This window comes from Bacillus rossius, chromosome 7 (genome assembly GCF_032445375.1).
Source record: "Bacillus rossius redtenbacheri isolate Brsri chromosome 7, Brsri_v3, whole genome shotgun sequence".
In the NCBI taxonomy this organism is placed as follows: domain Eukaryota; kingdom Metazoa; phylum Arthropoda; class Insecta; order Phasmatodea; family Bacillidae; genus Bacillus; species Bacillus rossius.
This window is the reverse complement of record NC_086335.1, coordinates 69,290,785-69,311,756: the sequence shown is the minus strand read 5'-3', so window position 1 is coordinate 69,311,756 and position 20,972 is coordinate 69,290,785. Positions and strand designations below refer to the sequence as shown.

At 41.8% G+C, this 20,972-nt stretch overlaps 1 protein-coding gene across 2 annotated transcripts; it reads right to left on the bottom strand.

Annotated features, from left to right (window-relative positions):
- Positions 1–4,481: 4,481 nt before the first annotated feature.
- On the bottom strand, positions 4,482–19,265 carry LOC134534316 (CWF19-like protein 2). Of its 2 annotated transcripts, none has more exons than XM_063372699.1 (12): positions 19,117–19,265; positions 16,733–16,900; positions 15,309–15,503; positions 13,623–13,826; positions 12,213–12,590; positions 10,828–11,088; positions 10,665–10,730; positions 10,363–10,572; positions 9,793–9,909; positions 7,978–8,133; positions 5,486–5,668; positions 4,482–4,750 (listed from the first exon to the last, which is right to left on the bottom strand). In XM_063372699.1, exons 1-12 carry the CDS (start codon positions 19,201–19,203, stop codon positions 4,586–4,588), a joined length of 2,190 nt encoding a protein of 729 aa, XP_063228769.1. In that variant the 5' UTR covers positions 19,204–19,265; the 3' UTR covers positions 4,482–4,585. The 2 variants fall into 2 exon arrangements, with proteins under 2 accessions (XP_063228769.1, XP_063228770.1); XM_063372700.1 differs by having other exon boundaries at positions 19,052–19,150.
- Positions 19,266–20,972: the final 1,707 nt, after the last annotated feature.

Genomic DNA, 20,972 nt, shown 5'->3' with positions numbered 1-20,972 from the left:
GTTGAATTAAAAATGTAATATTTTTCAATGCAAGCCAATCGCAACATTAGAAGCACGAGAACGTAGGGGCAGTTTTTTTTTTCCCGCGAATAAAACTAATCACTCGTCAGACTGCAGGAAGGCACGCACGCGCTAGTTTGCTTCCGCACTGGACGGCTGTGATTGGTGTGCCGACAGTAGACGTGCAACTTAGACGTATTTTCGCGGAAAAAAAAAAGCCATACTGTAGCCTACAGTGTAAAAAATAAATTGCAGATACTATGAAATATTATTGTAAATAACGGGAATTTTGTATTTTTATAATTATTTTGGTAGATTATCATTTAGTTTATTTTATATATAAAAAAAGAACACGATTGACTTAACAAATTCTTTATTTTCAAGACCGTTGTTTTTCTTTAGCTATTAATGTTAACTGTTATTACGTTTAGTGTTTTTTTTAAAAATAGTTTTGACAAGTCAGGTATCACCTATTGAGCAAGATACTCACTCGTGTAAATTACACAATACCACCACCAACAGTTGGGTTCAAACGCTCCAGCTCTTGTAAACACTGCTACGAGCGGGGGAAAATAAAGAAAAAGAATTAAAATGAGGTATTACCAGCAAAGGTATAGGATGCTGGGAAAAATTGGAAAACCCCGCCCGCAGCTGTTATCAAGTGGTCAGTGGCTCAGTACTATTGGCCACTCGTGTGAAGTGGAGGACTGGCTGAGGAAGGGTGTCGGCCCGCATGCAGTCACGTGACCGACCCTGATGTGGCCACGCGCTAGCCCTCAGCCCTCAGCATGTAAGGGGGGGGGGGGGGCCGTCTATAGAGTCTAGTCCCCCTCTCTCGCGCATCAGGCCGGTTGTAATTGGTCAACTCATCACTGTTGAGCTCGTGACTTGCACTCACAACGAACCTTTCGATGAGGGTAATATTTAACATTTTAAAAGTAGATTTAAATGTTTTTCAAAGATTATGTCTCATGCTACATGATTATTACTTCTCTCAAATACCTCAAATGTAAATTAATATAAATACATAAAATCGTAGTAATGATTTTCTTTGAAATAAAGATTTTTTTTTTCGCTAAGTATTGCATCTTCAGGAATTTTTAATATTTATTTCAATTGTAAGCTCATAATATGCAAATAACACACAAAGGTTATTACTATTATCATGGTTAAAATAAACATGGCAAATTTGAAAAATTTGATTCATGGCTGGTTGCATTTGTTTTCTCCAACTTGAAAAAAAAATTCTATAAATAAAGCCACATAACCATATTGTCTACAAATGTAATTTATAAGGCCGCCTCATTTTTAAATATAGCTGTGGCATGTTTGCAGGACGGCGCCTAGTCCGGGCAGAGAAGTTCCTTCAGTAATTAAGTATTTATATTTTATTAGTTAATTTAGCTGCATTTTATATATTTTAAATTAAAATTAATAGTTCGATCCAGACAACACATGAACAGGGTTAGAGGAACCCCAACTTCTGGATTGCCAGAACACCCAATAAGTGGGTGCAGTGTTCAAATTTGGCAGATTTCAGTGTTATATCATCTGATATTGTTTGAAAATGATGACATATTTTGTGAATTAGATTTCTGTATTTTTATTTAAGAAAACTCATAATATTAAAAAAAAAAAACATGAATTTTCAATGTTACTTTTTACTTTTAAAATAAAAATAAGTTAGCTGTGTTATTAATAAATTTTTAATGCATAAAATAGGCATGGCAACCAAATTGAATTCTGACTTGATGTAAGTTTTTGGACATACGCCATTGCTAAGAACTTTTTCTGTTGAAGAAAAACTAATAAATAAAATAAATAAAAATACACACGAAAGACAAAAAACACACAAAATTAAGCAAACAATTGCTGTTGTCAACAAGAATATAAACACCACAAAATATTCCGAAACAGAAATATGGTCAACAAACAAAGAAAAAAGTACTAAGTGAACAAAAAAACACACAAATGATGACAACACAAAAATATTGAAACCAAAATAATTCAGCACAACAGTTGAAACGAGACAAAAACACGACAAAAGGAAAAGACAAAAAAATACAATAGTTTTACCAAAACAGAAACAAGCGACGTTTCGGGAACTGCTATCTGCTCCCGTCCTCAGGCAGAGACGCACATGGTATGGAAACACAGGTGCGACTGCAGAAAAAGTTCTTAGCAATGGCGTATGTCCAAAAACTTACATCAAGTCATGCGCTCCCATTGCACAAATCTTTTAAAGATAACAAATTGAATTCTGTTACCAATTAAATTGACTTAATAATTTTTAATGATTATTTTAGTATAAACCATCAGTTGAAATTTGTTATATTTTGTTGGTATAAATGGCTTTATGTATTTGAAAGATGTATTTAATAAAATTGATAACCTTCTAATTATGTACATTTTAAAATCTATTTTTCAATATTCAATACTAACCAAATTGATTATCTGTGAGAGAGTGAAAGATGTGAATGGTGAATATGTCTCAGTTGAAACCTACCAAATTGCAAGTCAAAATTACTAACTAATCAACATGAACATTGCTTGAGAATCTCTGAACGAATAATAAACCCTGTCTGCAATATCATATATTTATAGTGTGTATGTCATATGTGATTCAAGTTTTGTTCATAAATGTTACCAGTGATCACATAAAATAAAAAGAAGTGTAATATGGTAAGTTTAACTGGAGGTTACTTTCCAATTGAACAAACATTAATTGTTATGTTTTATCATGAACACCTTCTGTTTGTTCTCCACACGAAACATGATTGGTGAGATGTGAATACATGCATATACGCCCATGTGACACAGAAATTGGAGGCCTCCATAATTAATGGTTTATTCTTCCCTGATGACCTGTAGGGTTCTACGACATACAGTTATGCACACGGGCTTTAGGTGACCACATTTATTAATATTGTATTAATGAACTGTACCAAATGGGGTTACGATAAGCGAGAAGTCAGGTTCTAACTAAGGAGGATTCAATTCCAAATTTAATGTTGACAGAAATTGCAGCAGACGTTACCATGGGCTGATGACATGAGCTGATGAGTTTTCTCGGGGCACTCATGTTTTTTTCCCAAACCATGCATTTCTTTGCTGCTACATTCTCATATCATCTCTAATGACTTTGTTGACTATTAGATGTAGGTGCCTGGAGCTTACTAGTGATGTCAACAATTTCTGCTTTGCATTATTTTTCAATAAAAATGTATCAATCTCAAGAATATTTGTAATATCTCCTTAACAGTGAGCTGTTTGAAGATTAAGAAAGTTCATCATATAAGTGTTTTAACACCACACGTGGTCATTTCCAATCAACTAGCAGTTTGCCTCCTCGAACCAAGACCTCACACAGTATCGTAGTTGTAGTTATAAAAGTGAATGTGTGAATACTTTTGTAATGAATTTTATTTGACTTAGTAAATTTTAACCCCATCTTGATTCAACTGCAGCTTACTAAATGAAATTTTCACTATATTTTGGATTATTGACTAAAAAAATAAAGCCGAAAGAATAGTTATTAAATTTACAAAATACTCTCATAGGATAACCCCACTGATATGATAAACTCATAAAAATACTAACTCTGATTCCAACATATCAACAACCCCTCTACCAACTTAGATCATATACAAACTTGAAAATTCTACTGGCCCTTCACACCTGCTACCAAATTTTATTATTGAAAAGATCCAATTAACGGTTCAAAGCCAATTTTGCTCAGGTTGATTAGAAGAACTCGCTTCGCACGGCGATTAAGGCGATTGGAGCACAGTAAAAAACGGTCACCACTCAGAAAACAATGAATTTTGGATAGTTGCTTACTAAAGTGTCTAGATGCCTCTGTAGGTCACGTTTACAAGCCCATAACTCAGTTAAAAATATATTTGAAAAATAACTAATGTATATTCATTACTTAAAAAGGAGAAACAAAAGTAAATATGTAATGTTCAATTAGTTTCGTCGCAATATTTTCCATGCACCAATCGCCTTAAACAAGAAGTTGAACTAAACAGAGGAGTTCCAGGACGAACACGTGTTTCCAACCACACTCTTTGAGGACCTCACAGCTGCAACTCTTCTTCGCAAAGTTTTGGGATGATTACTCGAGCAACATAACACCGGGTTCAACACTTCCATTTGTCAGCATTATCCCATGTCTAGTTCCCTCACTTTATACTATACGTCCAGTTCCGTCTCACTTGTCTATACAATTCAGAGAAGCTTCACCAATACTTTCTTACAACCTTCCCATCTGGCTTTCCCATATTTACAAAATAATGAAATTTAGTTTTTACAACTTAATTTTTTATTTATGTTAGTGCCTGTCTAATAAATTTTTTTTTATTCCTAAAGCATATTTTTGATGATAAAAACATAAAAAGTACATAACTAATCTCTCTTCAGATGCTACTCGAACAAACCAAAAATAAAAGCCATAACAATTTAATGAATTTAGAAAATAATAATATGTGGAAATTTTAATTTACATTCGATACAGGAATACCACAAGGTAGAAATGTTTATTTACATAACGCTATGTACAAACAAACAAGCCGGAGAGAGCGGCTCAGTCGCTGTCCGAGCAAGAGCTGCTTCGACCGTCGCGCGTGAAGTCGAACGGTTTCCACCACTGCGCGAACTGCACCACCTTCTTGCGCTGCGCGTCGAAGTTCTCTCGACGCTGCTTCCGCCACACGCCGTGGTCCAGATCCAGCATCCCACCGATGATCTCCTGCCCACACAATCAACACATGCTTTTAATTGTGTGGACCAGAATTCAACATCAATCTCACTTAAGTATACAGGGTCTGATTAACCCTTAGGCTAATTAGGCTGCAGCCTAGGGCGCGAGGATCGTGTCTTCGCATGCGCTATTGATCTAGCATCATTTCATCTACCCTACATATTTCAACTAGACCGAGACGAAACACTAAAACTAAATGCGCCGTGAACTGAAAAAAGCTTGGGACTCCCTGATTTTTAACTTTTATAGGTAGTATGAACCATGTTAAAATTTTCAAACTAGTAAGCAAAGTCAGAACTAACATACTACTTCTTTAGGGCGACCGTAACACACCAACTCGCATCCTCATAATTAGCCCAGGGAGGTCAGGACTCTTGATTAGTCGCTGTAAGTATATGATTTAAAAGCACATGAATAATTTTTATGTGTATATAGCATTTTTTTCATCCTGTCAATTTTTGTTGCTTGGTGCATATGCACATCATAAAATTAATTATAATTTTTTTTTCATTATGTGCCTAAAGAAGTATAACTTCAAAAGTAAAGTGTAATTACTTTATTTAACACGGTGACATTTCTTATGAAACAGACATGTACTTAGGTTCACACCTCTAATTGACATCAATACTCCCCCAGGCAATTGATCCCGTTAGGGCATGATCCTGGTTAAGAGAAGGAAGCTTGACGAGGGAACATGTAACTGTCACCCAGATGGAGCGAGACCTGAGCGAAGTTGGCGGGGAACAGGCAGTCGTCCTCCACGACGTGTGCGAAGCCGCCCTGCAGCCCGAAGTCCACGCAGAAGTAGGGCAGCCCCCGGGGCACGGCGCGACGCACGTCCCGCCCGGCCAGCTCCACCAGCTTCTTGTTGGTCGCCCACTCCGTCTCGCACTCCAGGATGGCTTTCTGCAGCACGCAAGCGCGTCTCAGGGCTGGCGGCCCCTTCACACACCACTTACAGCACACGCTGCTTGCGTTCCCCATCCTCGTCCGCGGTTTAGACACGCATTTCCGACAGAAATCTCGGGTTGGGTGTCGCTTCGGCTGAGGATTCGACACCGCTCAACACTCGTAAACTATGACAGCTACAGAGTTGAAGTAAAAAATATCTCAGTAGAGCGGACTTTGCTCGTGTTCGTCACGTATGACTCACCCGGTTCACATTTGCAGTGATGACGTAATGAGCATTGGTGGGGAGCGTGGAATCGAAGTCAGTGAGAGCTGTGACTGCAAGAGTAATAGACAGAGTTGCGTGATTTGAACTTTTATTTGCTCCTGAGTGAGCACTGAGTTGTGCTAGTTGATTGGAATAACTATAAAGTTACGAACTTCGGTTTCGGAGCCATTAATCGCAAAATGCCTAAGCGAAAACATGTTGTGTTAGAGGAAAGAAAGGAAACAAGAGCAGAAGCAATTAAAAATGCAGAGAAGTGTCGTAGGTATCGAATGAGGCAAATAATTAGCCGAGAGAAATGAGACAGTGAAGCAATACAAAACCCCGAACGAGAAATGAAATTTGCGCTCGAGCGAGCTTCAACCGTCTACCTCGCGAGAAGCCACGGGGAATGCAGAAAGTTGCATGGTAATGGACAAGGATTTTCTCTCCGATGCTGAAATAGTCAGTTGAACCAGCGGCTGTTAACGATGGGCTGAGTTTATCGAACATCAATTTTGTTAAATTATTTTATTTCATATACATCATTACAGTCCAGCACGATGGAAAATTCATGAAACAAACCCCTGGCGGCTCTAGTCCAAAATACAGCCCGCCCAGAATTTATCATTTCTCCTGAGAAGCGTATTACAACTGGTCTAAACACTGTGGGACCGGCGGGTAGAAACTGAGGGTGAATAGAAGCAGCCTTCTCAAGGAAACTTTAATTACAATCTTTCGACAATCAACTTCACTATAAAAAAAATATTGGTAGAGACAAGATTTATTGGTTTAATTTTTAGACCAATTTAGTTTTTAAAACAGAAGATTTCGGTGTTATTGTTTTTGCTCTTATAAAAGCTGTTTTGTGACACTTCACCAAAATAGAGGTAAAATTTATATGCTGCATTTTTACAATAAAATAATTTATAATAAATTGGTCTTAAACATATGTATTCAGAACAATAAAAATAAAATAGCAAAAATTTGTGGTTTAAAAGTGATTTAATAAGTGATGCACAATAAAATTTATTTATTTATTTTTGATCCACGTACTTTGATATAATTTTTTGTCTGGGATTGACATTACTTGAATTTAAAAATATTATAATATAAGTATTTTTATATGTGTGAATTAAGTTTAGGTTAAATGCTGCTTAATTCCATGCTATAACTTGCATTTTGGTGCTACATGGAGAGTTAACTTGAATTTTGATGTTGTCCGATATGCTTTTCGGTGTTATTTCGGTTTTATCGCAATTCACCACATAATCTTTTCCCTAAATATTGGTAAATAACTTAAAAAATACAAAAAAAAAAAATTTAAGAAATCACACCCAATGATTCTTTGGCCAGACTGTTTCTAACCAACTTGTTCTAAAGAAGTTTCAATTAAAAGCAGCAAATTTTGGTGACTTAAAAAAAAATTCTTGATAACTATAAACTTTTTGGGGATTTCCATTATCTTTTATAAATTCAGTGCCTTTTTCGGTACATACCTCATTCACAAATAGAAACTGGAACCTTATATGTTCTATGTCTTACAAATAAATTATTTATGGTTTTATTGTCACAGATGACTTGTTACAAACATACTCATTACAGTAAATTACAGACAATACAAAATACTAATTTTAACTTTAAAACATAGATATGGTTTTATACCAATCTTTACTAATATGAATAAGTGTATTGTCTAGGTTTGAACCATAATTTATGCACGTTTTTGAAGAAAGGGGCTTCGATAAGAGCATCGTTGTCTTACATATCAAGCAAGCATCATTTCGAAATCTATATTAGTTAATTATTTATAAGCAAAATGAAAATAGCATTGAATCTTATGAGGTTAACGCGGGTTGCGTAGTGCCCCTGAATCACTGGAGTGGCCTCTTAAAGGGTTTTCCTTGCATGCCCACGAATTATAATAATTTTTCTTGCTTACGCAGCATCGCCTAACCAACGCTACTCAGTTGCGACATTGATGAACAAGAGGCAAGTTAGCGAACTGGTGCAGCAAATTGTTACCTCCCATACTGGGACTTTGTGACTCTAGGGCACGCACCTTGAAGTAGATGGGGGCGAGGTCGCCAGCCTGGCGCGGCAAGGGCACGCAGTGCAGCGCCATGTGGGGCAACTGGCGCAGTCGCACGGCCGTCTCGAAGAACACCACGTCCTGGTCCATCTTCCCGAACATGGCCGTCAGCGCCTTCCGGAACGACTGTCGCCCCCAACACAACGTGCCCTCGCTCGTCGCTGCTGGTCCGACTTCCACCACTGATGATGTCATAAACCAGTGGCGTAGCCAGGATTTGTGTATGGGGGGTGTTAAGAAGCATGCCCCCCCCCCGTATTAAATCCTCCCCCAGGAAATTTTGGATTTTAAGGTGTAAAATAGTGCTATTTTAGCAGTTTTCGGTACTTAAATTTAAATATTGTAATGGTAAAATTTTTATTAATTTTAATATGAAATTTATTTGAGTGAGTAATAAGAAATTAATTAAAGATTTGGTGCTAAGGAGGGAGTTTTGAACCCCTAAACCCCCCCCCCTGGCTATGCCCCTGTAATAAACTACTACATTTCATCATTGTCATCACTAAATTGTCATCACTAAAAATTAAAGCACTTGTGATAATAGGTACGTATAAAGCACATTTTACATTGATCAACTGCTTAAACAATTAATTTGTTGCAAGACCCTTAAAATGTGTAAATAAACCACTATTACGTACATACATATAACAACGTTGAATGAAAAACCACATCTGAAACATTCAAATTTATTCTGTAACATTCCTTAGTTCATGAGAAAGTTAAAACAATAAAAATAAAAAATACAATTAATTTTTTAAAATGCAATGTTTAGTCATTATTTTATAGTTTTATATTTTTCAAGTAAACTTGCTCAAATATTAGAACACCAAATGGTGTAACTTGCACCTATCAATCCTACATAATGTTTTAAGCAGTAGAAAAAAAACATTTTTTATTTAATTAATCTGTATGGTCTCAGCTATAGACTGCTTTTATTTACTTGACTTGACTTTGAAAAACCATACATTACTGATTAAATATTTTTACTTGGCACATGATATTTTGTTTCAAAGATTTATCAAGTGAGTTCTATATTTTAAAAAACAAAACGAGGCAAACTGACGTGACCTTTGCCTTGCATTTCGGTGTTTGGTGGTTTGTAATGACTTTCAAATTTGCTGTTACTTCAGTTGACTGCTGTTCACCATACAGTCTTGCCCCTGCCGATCACATAATGACAGCCTCCCTGTGTCTATACAGGTTTCACCTGGGACCCAACTTATCTAGTTTATAGTCTAGAATAGTCAGTGAGGGGAGTTAGTCATGGCGCCAATCGCAGCCATGGCTGGCCAATCCCCCTCCTAGCACATGATGCATGCTACCTCTCCCGCATGGCTTAAACCCTGAATGATTAGAGCGTATAGGCTTCGGCCTGAGACGCACTTGGAGTCTATCCCCAACTCAGACCCCTCCCAAACACACTCAGTTAATAGCAGGGGCGCAAAAACTAAATTTACAAGGGGGGGGGGGGGGCAATATACCTATTTATAAAGAATCTTCGATCCTTCCTATTGAAGCGGGGGGTCCGGGGGTCCTCCCCCGGGAAAAACTGTGTTTCAAGGTGGAAAATGGTGCTATTTAAGCAGTTTTATTATCTAAAAATTGATAACACAGCAATTTCTTTGCCCCCGTTTGCCCCTACATCAAGGTTTCAGAGGGAGGGGGGGAGGGCGCAAAATATCCTTCCCCCCCCCCTGTTGTTGCGCCCCTGGTTAATAGTTAGGTTAGGAAAAGATAAAATGAATGGCAGCCGACAGGAAGGTGACCGGTCGCCCGGGAGCGCACCTGCATCTCCGCCCACACGTCCTCGTCCAGCGCGGTGGCGCAGGCGGCGTGCTGCACGGGCGCCAGCAGGCAGTGCCCCTCCGTCAGCGACTGGTACGGCGGCAGCGACAGGAACACCTGCCCCCCGGAACACCCAACCCCCCCCATTCAAACAACACGGCGAGGACACGGACCATCAATCAGCCGGAGTGCCGACAAGCTACCCGAGTAATCCACATGCAAAATACATACATTTCAACCAAAAGCAACTTGAACCGGCGACTGGAACCTTCTCGCCACTGTTGGCCTGGAGACGAGCGGACAGATGCTACTGTGCACCCGACAGGCGGAGTGTCCTGCTTGTCCCTTTCCCCCTCCACCCCGTTTACCGCTTGCTCCTTCTGCCTTTTACCCTCCCCTTTCGGCCACACGCTATTTTAACTAAATTACGAGGCGCGTCCAGAAAGTAAGTACCGTTTGGTCATTATAAAAACACAGAAAGAAAAAAAGGTTTAATGGAAAGTTTAAGTTCACTACACATCTACACATCGCAGGGTAATGGCTCCCGCTGTGATCGGGACGGGGACTCACCTTGGAGCCGAGGGCCACCAGCAAGTGCTTCAGCATCAGCTTGCCGTCGAGGCACAGCGCGCAGCCCTCCAGCGCCCTCTCCGTGCGCCGGTGCTGCGCGACGGCACGGCCGTGCTCCCGTGCCTGGGCGCGCCCCTCGCTCTCCTTCAGGCTGGCACGCTCCTCGCACACGTCGTCCACGTCGTGTTCGCTGCCCGTGCGCCCCGCGCCCTGCGACAGAGACCCCGGTGATCCACCAACCACACAGACGCTCTTCCTCCCGGAGCGGGAAACACCTTCTTTGTTACGATTATGACACAAACCTTTGCTGCCATCTTCGAGAACATTTCATTCTGATCGTCGACGGTCGTCAATTTCTCGCGTTCAAACTGGAACAAGACACGACGCAGGTCAGGGAAACGCCGGACCGCGACGGCGGGTTGAAGTAACACGGGCAGGTTAGCGTACAGAGCGCTCGCCCCTCACCATCTCCTGGAGCGTGAACTCGTCGTCGTCCGCGAAGTAGCGCACCCGCTTGCCGTCCACGTGCGTGCCCGCCCTCTGCCGCTTGCGCCGGCCGCCGGACGGCTCGGGGGCTCCCGGCGGGGGCAGGGGGTGCACCAGGCCCCCGGCTCCCGTCCTGGTGAGCAGCACCGTCTCCTCCCGGGCCTCTGCCCCCGCTCCCGAGGGCCGGGCCCTCGCGGCACGGCCGCGCTCCAGCCGCTGCTTCAGCTCCGCGGCCAGCGACTGCAACACAGGACTGGCTTACAACTGGGCCTGTGCCGATATCCATTCTTCACTTATTCTGTAACACGAATATTGAATTTGAATAGTAAGAATGAGAATTAGAATCCAACTAAAAGTTTTTTTTTTCACATCATACAACTAACTAATGGGGAAAGAAAATGTAAATGTGTAGTGTAGTGGCTTCTGAGAAATTAGACAAATGAAACTAAAATGAATGGTTGGTTAGTTAGAGTCAGCTATAATAATTATATGTGAAATATTTGTTAAATGTTATATGTAATTATAAAATGAAAAATTGTGCTTTCAACTGTACTTAACATAACCTAACCTAAAAACCAACCTTTCATATCAGTTCTTATTCACCATATTTTCTAGAACCTACTACTCTATATATTGATCCAGAATATTTTCAACAACTGCATAATACCATAAAATTCAACGTAATCCATTTTAGGAGAATCAAGTTTTTAATAAGGCTGAACTAAAATATGTTTATCTGGCTGCTGTTAATAATGAAAATGTGTGACTAAGTAGGGTTCAAATATTTAATATGGAGCTAATTTTATCACTAATTTGGAAAAAAATTATTTTAAAATTACTTAGTCATATTTTTTCATTAGTAACAGCAGCCGGATAAAAACACATATAATATTATAAACATGATTCTACTAAAATCTGAAACCATTATTTACATTTTTTATGTATTTTTTGAGTTACAACATCTGTTTCATTATAGATACATTCAGCAAGTAAGCTGCTACTGTGACGCATGGTGTTAAATTGATTGTGTATATTTATTTACACGCAAAACAAACTCAAGAGGTAAGCTATGTGAAATATTCGTAAGCAAGCAACTATTTGTTATTTCGAAGTATTAGTTATTTCAAAGTATTAGTATTCGAGGTAGAATCGAACAGTTTATTATTTTTATTTGTATAACAAATTTTGAATATTCGCACAGGCCTCCTTACACCCCAAGCCCAGGTACTCTAGACTGCAACTCTAGTACCTTGCCAATGCACCATTTACCTCCATTAAGAATTAATATACATAGAATGCTTAATGTGATACCACACAGTCCGTTGTTTTAACTGGCCAGGGCATGCAGTCGCACTGATTCTCACCTCGTTCCCCAGTATCTCAGCCTTGACGAGCCTCGCGCCCAGCTCGTTGAGCTCCTTGTCCGTCAGCGGTTGGCAGTCCTGCTGCGGCGGCCGCTCGCCCGCTCCTGCGGCCTCGGAGTCGGACGAGGAGGAGCGGGACGGGGGCCGGGGCTGGCTCGCCTCGCGGGGCTGGGCGTCGCTCTTCTTCCACCGGCGGTCCGTCGAGTTGTGCACCCTGTCGCGGCCGGCGGGCGCTCCCTCGCCCGGCCGCTTGAAGTCCCGCCTCTCCCGCGCCCCCGGGGCCCGGCCGTCCCGCTCGCTCCGCCCCCTTCGGCTCCGCCCCGAGTCCCCGTCGCGGCCCTCCGCCTCCGCCAGCATCGCCTCCAGCCTCTCCAGCGACTGCCGGGACAACCAGGCATCACTGGCGGGTCCCAGCCACTCAGACATCAGCTCCGAGAGCAGCCAGGGAGTCGCCACAAGAGGACGTGACGACTCCGCTTGCTCCGGTACACTGCGCGCAGCGATGAACAACTGCGAGCTTTTAATTTACAAATGACTAACAGCTTTCAGAAAGGAAAATGCATTCTTTAAATCCTATCAGCTGCCTCTGCTGAAATAATACAACTGTTGTGTAATTTTATGGCATTTTGTGTATAGCGGTTAGTGTTCCACTATGGCACTATTCCACTTTGAAGCTTATGATAATTTTTTTCACAGGTTAGTAAATTAAAATGTGTAAATATTTTGAAGTTTACTTGATAGTGAAAGATTTTCAAAACCTTTTTGAATAAGAACCCCAAGGAAAAAACAAAATTATGTTTTTTTTTGTAATAACAAGATTAGGATTGATCACATTACCGAACGATGTTTTGACAGTTTTCATTTACTAGTAACTGTATTTAGATCACACATGAAATGTTTGTCTTCAAACATGAGTATCATACTCATTATTCAAGAACAAAAGTTTTGCTCGTAATTCAAACTCATCCCAAGGAAATGGAAAAAAAAAAGGAAGGGGGGAAAGCCTCCTATCGTTCAAAAGTGCCCATGGGCTAGATTGTATTACCGCTCTGTGGAAGGCCCACTACAATTAGGGGACAGGGAAGAAAATTTGACTTAGAATAATTTTTTTCAGCAGGTATGGATCATGGATTGTGCTTAGTTGTTGTCTGTCTCTTCTATGGCATAGCAAGCACGTGGTGTACCAAGGCCTGTCACCTGTTGTTAATTAATTCAAAGTTTATTTTTACAGTGTGCACTTTAAACTAGGCACTGAGGCACGTATTTGAAGTCCTGATTATTCCCATTAATCTATAGAACAGATACTGCAGATAAAAAAAAAAATGGAGACACTTTGCAAGGTTAACATACATGCCGTGCATGGGCTAGATGCAAGTAATCAAGATATGGGTCGCTGCCCCCTTCACTCACGCCCCAGCGCTCCGCGGCGACCGCCTCGGGAGTCCGGCCCTGCTCCGAGGCCTGCTCCCGGACACGCTGGAGGGCCCGTCGCAGCCAGTCCGCCCCGCGGTCGCCCACGCCGCCCGCTCCGCCCCGTCCCGGGGTCTCGGCCCCCGGCAGCCCCGAGCCTCCGTCCCGCCAGTAGGGGTTCAGCTCCCGGCTGCTCTGCCCCGGCTGCGGCACACCCCGGCAACGCTCGTCACCACAGCAACGCTCGTCACCCGGGCAACGCTCGTCACCACGGCAACGCTCGTCACCACGGCAACGCTCGTCACCACGGCAACGCTCGTCACCACGGCAAGGCTCGTCAGCCTGTCAGCACCCCGGTGATCGAGCACGTCTGGTGCGTAGGGTTTCCGCGAGTGCTGCTTTCTTCATTCCAATCAAATTCTAAATCGAATATCACAATATTTTTTTATGATCAAATTTTAACCTACAGTGAAACTTAATTTTCACACTTCACAGGAGTCCAAGGAAACTTGATCCAAAATACAGTAAAATAAAGGAACAGACGTGGAACCATGTAAAATCAAGTAATATAAAATAACCTGACAGTGAATTTACATGAACCAGTAAAATTTTAAGTTAAAAAATTCTTTTTTAAAAACACTTTGTTGATCTATTACTTATATGCATAGAAATTTATTATATAATAATTTTAAATTTTAGATCATAAAGTTAATTGTTATATAACAATTAAATAATTATAAATAATAAAATAATTATTTGTTAAATATAAAAGAATGTGTGAATAATTTTGTATAAACCAAATCTAAATGTCTCAATAAATTGTCTTAGCCTCATACATGTTACATTTTTACAATAAATCTTTTTGTGAATGAGTTCCACATGGTGTAGGCCTATCTCTATATTGGTAACAAATAGTTGAAAATATAAATCAAACTGAAATGTCAAATTGTGTGGTCAGTGATTGGCAGGAAGCCGTTGTCGAGCATCTAGAGCTCGAGTATAGATGGATGCACCCAGGCGCGCCACAACGTCACAGACCATCCTCAACCTGAAGCCACGAATTTGCTGGCTCAGTTGACGCTAGCCACGAAAGGGTAAAAATAACATTTAGTTGGTGCAGAAGGGGTACACATGTTTTCAAAGATTGTACATTTATTTTCATTCTTTGTTATCATTCTGCTTTTCAAATCTAGTCACTGACAGTGATAAGGATGCATGTGAACTACTTCTCTCTTCAGGGAATCAGGGCCACACAGTGTGCAGAGCTTCAGGAAAAACCCATGTGATTTGACAAATGCTCAAGATATCCGAGTGGTGCTGAGCACAGATGAGTATTTAGTTCTATTTCCGTATTACGTTTTCAAAATTAGTTTTTTTTTTACCACAGTGAAAACAGCTGAAATGATTATTTTCAGGATAATTTTTAATGTGGAACACCTGGTATAAATTCTTGAAAGCACTCAAAGGACTTGCACTGCTCCGTTAACATCCCAAACTACAATCACCGATTTAATCAATTAAAAAATTAAATAACGGAATATACAAAATAATGGTTCCTTAATGTGGGATTTGAAAAATGTGCAAGCATTTTCCTTGATTAAAGAATAAGGTAAATATCCGCAACAGATACTAAATCCTGTAGCCGTGGTGATCTGGGGATGAAACACTGGTACTTGCAGCACTCACCCGGTCCAACATGATCTTCTCCCGCTCTGCCCTCTTGGCCTCCTCGTCCCGACGACGAGACCCTCCCCGAGCCTCGAGCACGCCCACGGTCGGCACCGCGATGGGCATGCTCATCCACTTGTCGCGCTCCACTGCCTCGGGCGGGGTCGCCTTCTCCACCCACTCCCCCTCGTCGCTGCTCCCCTCCGGCGTGCTCTGGGGACAAGCCAGCGTTCCTGCACCAGCTGTCTCCACGCCCCGCGGCGAGGCGAGGACCGAGTCGGCACCGAAACCTCGGAGACCTTTCGCTTTAAGCCTGTACGCATCAGCACTCTTGGATGCAACCTCACATACAGTGCTTATGCGACTATCTGTGACGGTGGAGCAAGCAAACAAAAGAAGACACATACCAACAAAAAGTGAAACCATCTTGCCAAACTAACACTCTTCACCTACAACCACTCACACCCACTACCTACCCTATACAGCAAGCAGGTAGGTTCTGAAACGTGCGAACCACTGTCTTACCAGTGTCACTGAAGTACAAGAACTTAGCCTAAGCTCAGGTTTTTTTTTTCCTAACCTAAATTAAATCTAAGTGTGTTGGGGAGGGTTCCGGGTTAGGGAGGGAGACTAAGTGCGTCTCAGGCCGAAGCCCATACGCTCTAATCATGCAGGGTATTAGCCATGCAGGAGGGGTAGCATGCATCATGTGATAGGAGGGGGATTGGCCAACCATGGCAGCGATTGGCGCCATGACTAACTCCCCTCACTGACTATACTAGACTAAAACTAGATAAGTTGGGCCCAGGTAAAACCTGCATAGACACAGGGAAAACCCTGGGCTTTGACATGCGGGATGCAAAATTTCATGCATTAGTATCAAGCAGGAGGCTTACGGGAAAACAGAAGGATGGATCTGGAAGAAGAGTTGGACAGAGTGGAAAAGAGTCTACCATGCGGGGGGGTTGGGGGCTTGGACATTGCTGTCCGCATTGGTCCGGGTGGCACTGGTTGTTTCGGGGGCGACTTTAGTCGTTTCCCGCCAAGCTGCCAGCCAGCCCACTTAATATTACGAAGAAGGAAATTTTAGTTAATTTATTAAAGCTGCAATTCAAAATCTCATGCCTTTCAGAACACAGCCAGCACTGGAGGTGAGGCCTGCCAGGCGGGCGATGCCATCAGACATGAGAGTCAGCACTAACACGACAGGCAGAGAACCCGAGGGGGTTGTACATACACCTGTGTGCTTCACACTATTTTGAATTGGCACTGAGAGTACTTATCGCTGGTGGTGAGCTCAGGTTTCACTGAAATTTTGGGAATATGTAACGGCTTTATCAAACATATTCTAACCTGATCAAATCCTTCCAGGCTACAAGACCCTAAACAACACAGACTTGAATCTCACAAAGTCTAGACATCCGATTAAAAATGAGACTCACAGAATCTGTAGTTCTTTTTCTTTTCTTCTTCTTCTTCTTGTGTTTCTTCTGCTTAGGTTTTCCTTCTTCCTTCAAACGCTTCTCCAAAGATGGAAGCATCCATTTGTCTTCCCCACGCCGCTTAGCTCTCTCTTCTTTCTCCTTCTGCTGATGAAACTTTTCTTCTGCCTACACACAAACAAAACTTGGAAAAAAAAAAAAAAAAAAAAAAAAAAGTAGATAACATTAGTTAGTACACTAGGCCAATAAAACTATGAAAAAGGTATTTTAAAGAAATTTAACTTAAATATTTCTTTTGGTAAGAGCCCACCCGCATTGCATACCTTTACCATGTTCTTCACTACTTTCATGATTCTAGTTCATTGTTTAGGTATTCTACGGGTGGCTAGCAAACCTGTGATTAAAAATTCCTTGACTTTTCCAGGCATGGGGAAATTATTTCCCTGACCACTGATATTATTCAGTCACCAATAACTTTAAAAATGTCAAATTCAAAATCATGACTCGTAGGCCTACCGCACTTCACTATTGCAGCAGACAATTGTAAATTATTTTATCACAGCACTGTTGATAGCACTAAGTCGGTGTGCATGGTCCCAGTGCTGATTTAGGCACAAGAGTGAGAGGAAAACCTTTTGTAACACTTAGATAATGGTTCGGCAGGGGGAGAAAGGATGTGACACAGTGTTACGAGCTTATTTGGAGAGAACTGGGTTCGTAAGGGATAGTCCAATTAAGTTTCATTAGTTTTATTAATTACTAATAAATAATTGTACTTAAAAATGTCTTATCACCAATCACTTGCACTTAAAAATATTTATTCACAAGTCACTCAATGTCAATCAAGTTCCAGTGTTCGCACTCCATTAGGTTGTGTCAACTATTTAAATGATACGTAAATTATTGTAAAAATATTTAAATTATTACGTCTTTACATATTATTGATGTGGCTAACCTAACCTAACCAGAGTTTTACTTAAGTTATTATTCGCATATTTCTCAGAAGTCGCTTCTCTGAGGTATTACCCGGAGTTAAACGGGAGGTTGGAAGAGGCAATAGGGGTGCGGCAGTTTAGGACTTATAAGAGGTTTTGACGCCGACCGCCAATGCTCCTCTATGTCGCATAGACCGCTATGCCTCATCAACGTCTCACGAAGGCGTGTGCACCGAACGTGCTCGTGCGCGCACTGGAGTGTCAAAAGTGCAACGGGGCGAACGCCAGGTAACAAGTGCTACGTCGGCGGAAGGATCCGGCCGGGTGTGGCATATCCCTCCGCCGCACTTCAACAAATGTAATGTATGTATTTTTTTCCACAGGATATTATTAGACATTATTTTCATTATTTAACACTTCATTTTCTCCAAAATTTCTCCAATTTCACCGTGTGATTTGTCCCGAACCTGGCTGGTTCAGTTTCCCACGAAAATCACACGTTTCCGCGGGAGGGCTGGCGGGGGAGGGGGGTCACACGCGGTGAGAGCGGCAGTATCCTTCCGGAGCTCATAGAGGCCGGCAGCCTTCGTGCAACATGGAACCAGCAACTTTCATTTTCACTGATATGTAGTTTTCAATAGTCGTAATCTTTCGTAAACCTTTTCTTTCAGTTCCGTGGTCGGCCTCGACTTACCATGAGGTATTTAACTTAAATTATTCAGTGCTCCAAGACGAGCGTTCGTCGTAATACGTAAGCACTGTGTGTGATCTACGAGATGTTACGTCGGCGCTTCACGCGATAACTTAGCCAACCGGCTACTAGTTTCAGCCCGCACGGGGCAGCCAGTAGGCAAAACATGCACGCAAACTTAATAACGAGTCAGTGTCTGGGACAAGTCTAAGAGTCAGGTAGAGTCGCCGGAGCTATGGGCCTACGTGTCATTAGCCCAGTGTAATACGTAATGTGTATTTGTAAAGTGTTTTATTTGTCAGGTTTTAATATGTCGTGTAAGGGTTAGTTTTATAATCAGCGCATCGTGCCCAAGTGTATGACCTTACCGGGGAATAAAATCGTGAGCCGCCACTGTGGAAGTGGTCGCGCGTGTGACTATTCAATTCGGGACAACCGTTATGGCCAGGACGGGCAGCACTATGTATAGGGCTGTGCCGTAATAAATTCATCAGACATCAATCAGTATTTTCGTGTTCTCTTTCAGGCGTCCCGAGTGGCCATAACAGCTCGGGGGGCCCTACTGCGTTGAACCGCTACCTCTAGCCACAAGGCCGAACCTACCCTGAGATTCCGAACAATACTAAAATCACGTAAAATTCAATAGAGGTAGTGGGGACGGCGTCAGTTTAATACAGTTAAAAATCTCCTTACCACAGGGATGATGCTGAAAGGTCAAAAATTTTCAAAAATTAATTCTGTAAACAAACATACTTGACCTTTTTCAAAACATTATCCCTAGCTTTCCTTAACGCGTCTCGTTTATCGTCGATAACTTTACCACTCTCAAAATTAATAAACGACATTGTTTATAAACAATCAAAGCAAATTCTCACCACATTGACAATGCCAACCCAAAATAAATATTTTAAATAAATTTCTATCCCTCGTTTGAGAGAAAATCCCTAGCAAATACAAAAACTAGAAACCCACCCAGGAAAAATTCACCACAGCAAGGTTAAAAAAAAGTGTAACAAAATTTACTTCAAGTTACAACTTATTTTAATTTTAACTTTATTTTTTTATGACACCAACCATCAGGATTCTAGTTCCCTGTGTCATGGCATCAGAGAGATAAAAAGGTGGGGTTCGTTTGGTGCTGTCAGCTACCCTTAAGGTCCCTTTACCGCCACATTGATAGTTACAAAGCTCTGTTTATTTATTTCATTGTACATTAAATTTATATGGTACAGCGACAAGTACATTTTTTTTTTTTACATTAGCTGGCGACCTCTTCTCTGGAAGTCAACCATCGTGCTTCGGGGAATCAAATACTATTCTTGGCTCGCCGATCCACCTTGTTCTCATGAATGAGATAAGTGTAATATGGCATGTTCTACAAACACCATTAGTACCGCGGAAATGGTAAGAGGGGTTAATTTAGCGCGTTGATTCTTCTTTGCAGCTGACACATTAAAATCATGTACTTGGGATTTTTTTCTGTTTGTATTTAATTAACTGTGACGACACCCGTCAGTGCTCCCTCTGTTCGCACAATGTCCAATCACCATCCCACTCAGGTTTGTGTAGCAGGGGTAGGGCCATGCACTAGCCAAGGCAGAACAGTGCAACACAGCTAGTGTATCGGTCTCGAACACAAGGTAGACTATCGATTGCGCGATGATCACTGCAGAAAAACTATTGTGTGTTCTTTACTTATATATTGATTTAATGGAGACATTAAAAGGGGGTAAAAAATTAACCCAGCAGTGTACTTAAATTTCCAAATCGATGTAACTGGTTTATGTGACCTAGACTCGGCCTCAGATTGATAAGTATTTCCTGTAAACACTACCTCTGATGGAGGTCAACCCAGCCTAGGCAAAGCAGTCCCAAATCAGTTGCCATCAGAAAGATGCCCCCAAAACAACCAGTGTCAACCAAACCAATGCGGACAGCAATGCCAAGTGCTCAACCCCCGCATGGTAGACTCTTTTCTACTCTGTCCAACTGTTCTTCCAGATCCATCCTTCTGTTTCCAGTGACCAACCTGCATCCATAATTAATCATATTTACACCTCGCATGAAAGAGCCGAGGCTTTTTCCCTGTGTATATGCAGGTTTTATCTGGGGCCAACTTACCTAGTTGACGCCAACCGCCGGTGCTCCCTCTGGTCCGCAACGGTCGTTATGCCACAACAACACTGGCTCCGAAGTGCAACGAACACGCCCGAGAATGATCTTCACAAAGTGTAAGAAAGTGCACCGCAACGAACGCCGCGACGACGACAGCGCCCGGCCGGGTGTGGCAATGCGCCTAATTAAACTCTTGATTATTTTGTTAATTAGAACAACCAAATTAATAACAATTTAAAAGAAGGGTTCATGTAAGGGTAATTATGTCTAATTGTCTTATAAGCATATGTTGTGTAATTTGTTTCTAAGTCCAAAACTGGTCGGGTCGGTTTTCCCGCGTTCCACGCGTTTAGACGCGAGGCCGCCGGGCGGTCTCGCGCTCAGTCTGGATCGGGGGCTCACAGGGGTCGGACGCTTCGCGAACGTCGGGCCAGCACTTCTAGTTTCTCATCAACATTTCAGCAATAGTGTAAGTTTCTACAAACCTTTCAATTAGCTC

Coding starts and splice junctions, on each gene's coding strand:
- LOC134534316 (XM_063372699.1), bottom strand. CDS start 19,203: ATGTCGTTTATTAATTTTGAGAGTGGTAAAGTTATCGACGATAAACGA. Junction 15,504..16,732: donor GAAAAAGAACTACAGATTCT/GTGAGTCTCATT, acceptor GCTTGTCCCCAG/AGCACGCCGGAGGGGAGCAG. Junction 10,573..10,664: donor TCTCGAAGATGGCAGCAAAG/GTTTGTGTCATA, acceptor TCTCTGTCGCAG/GGCGCGGGGCGCACGGGCAG.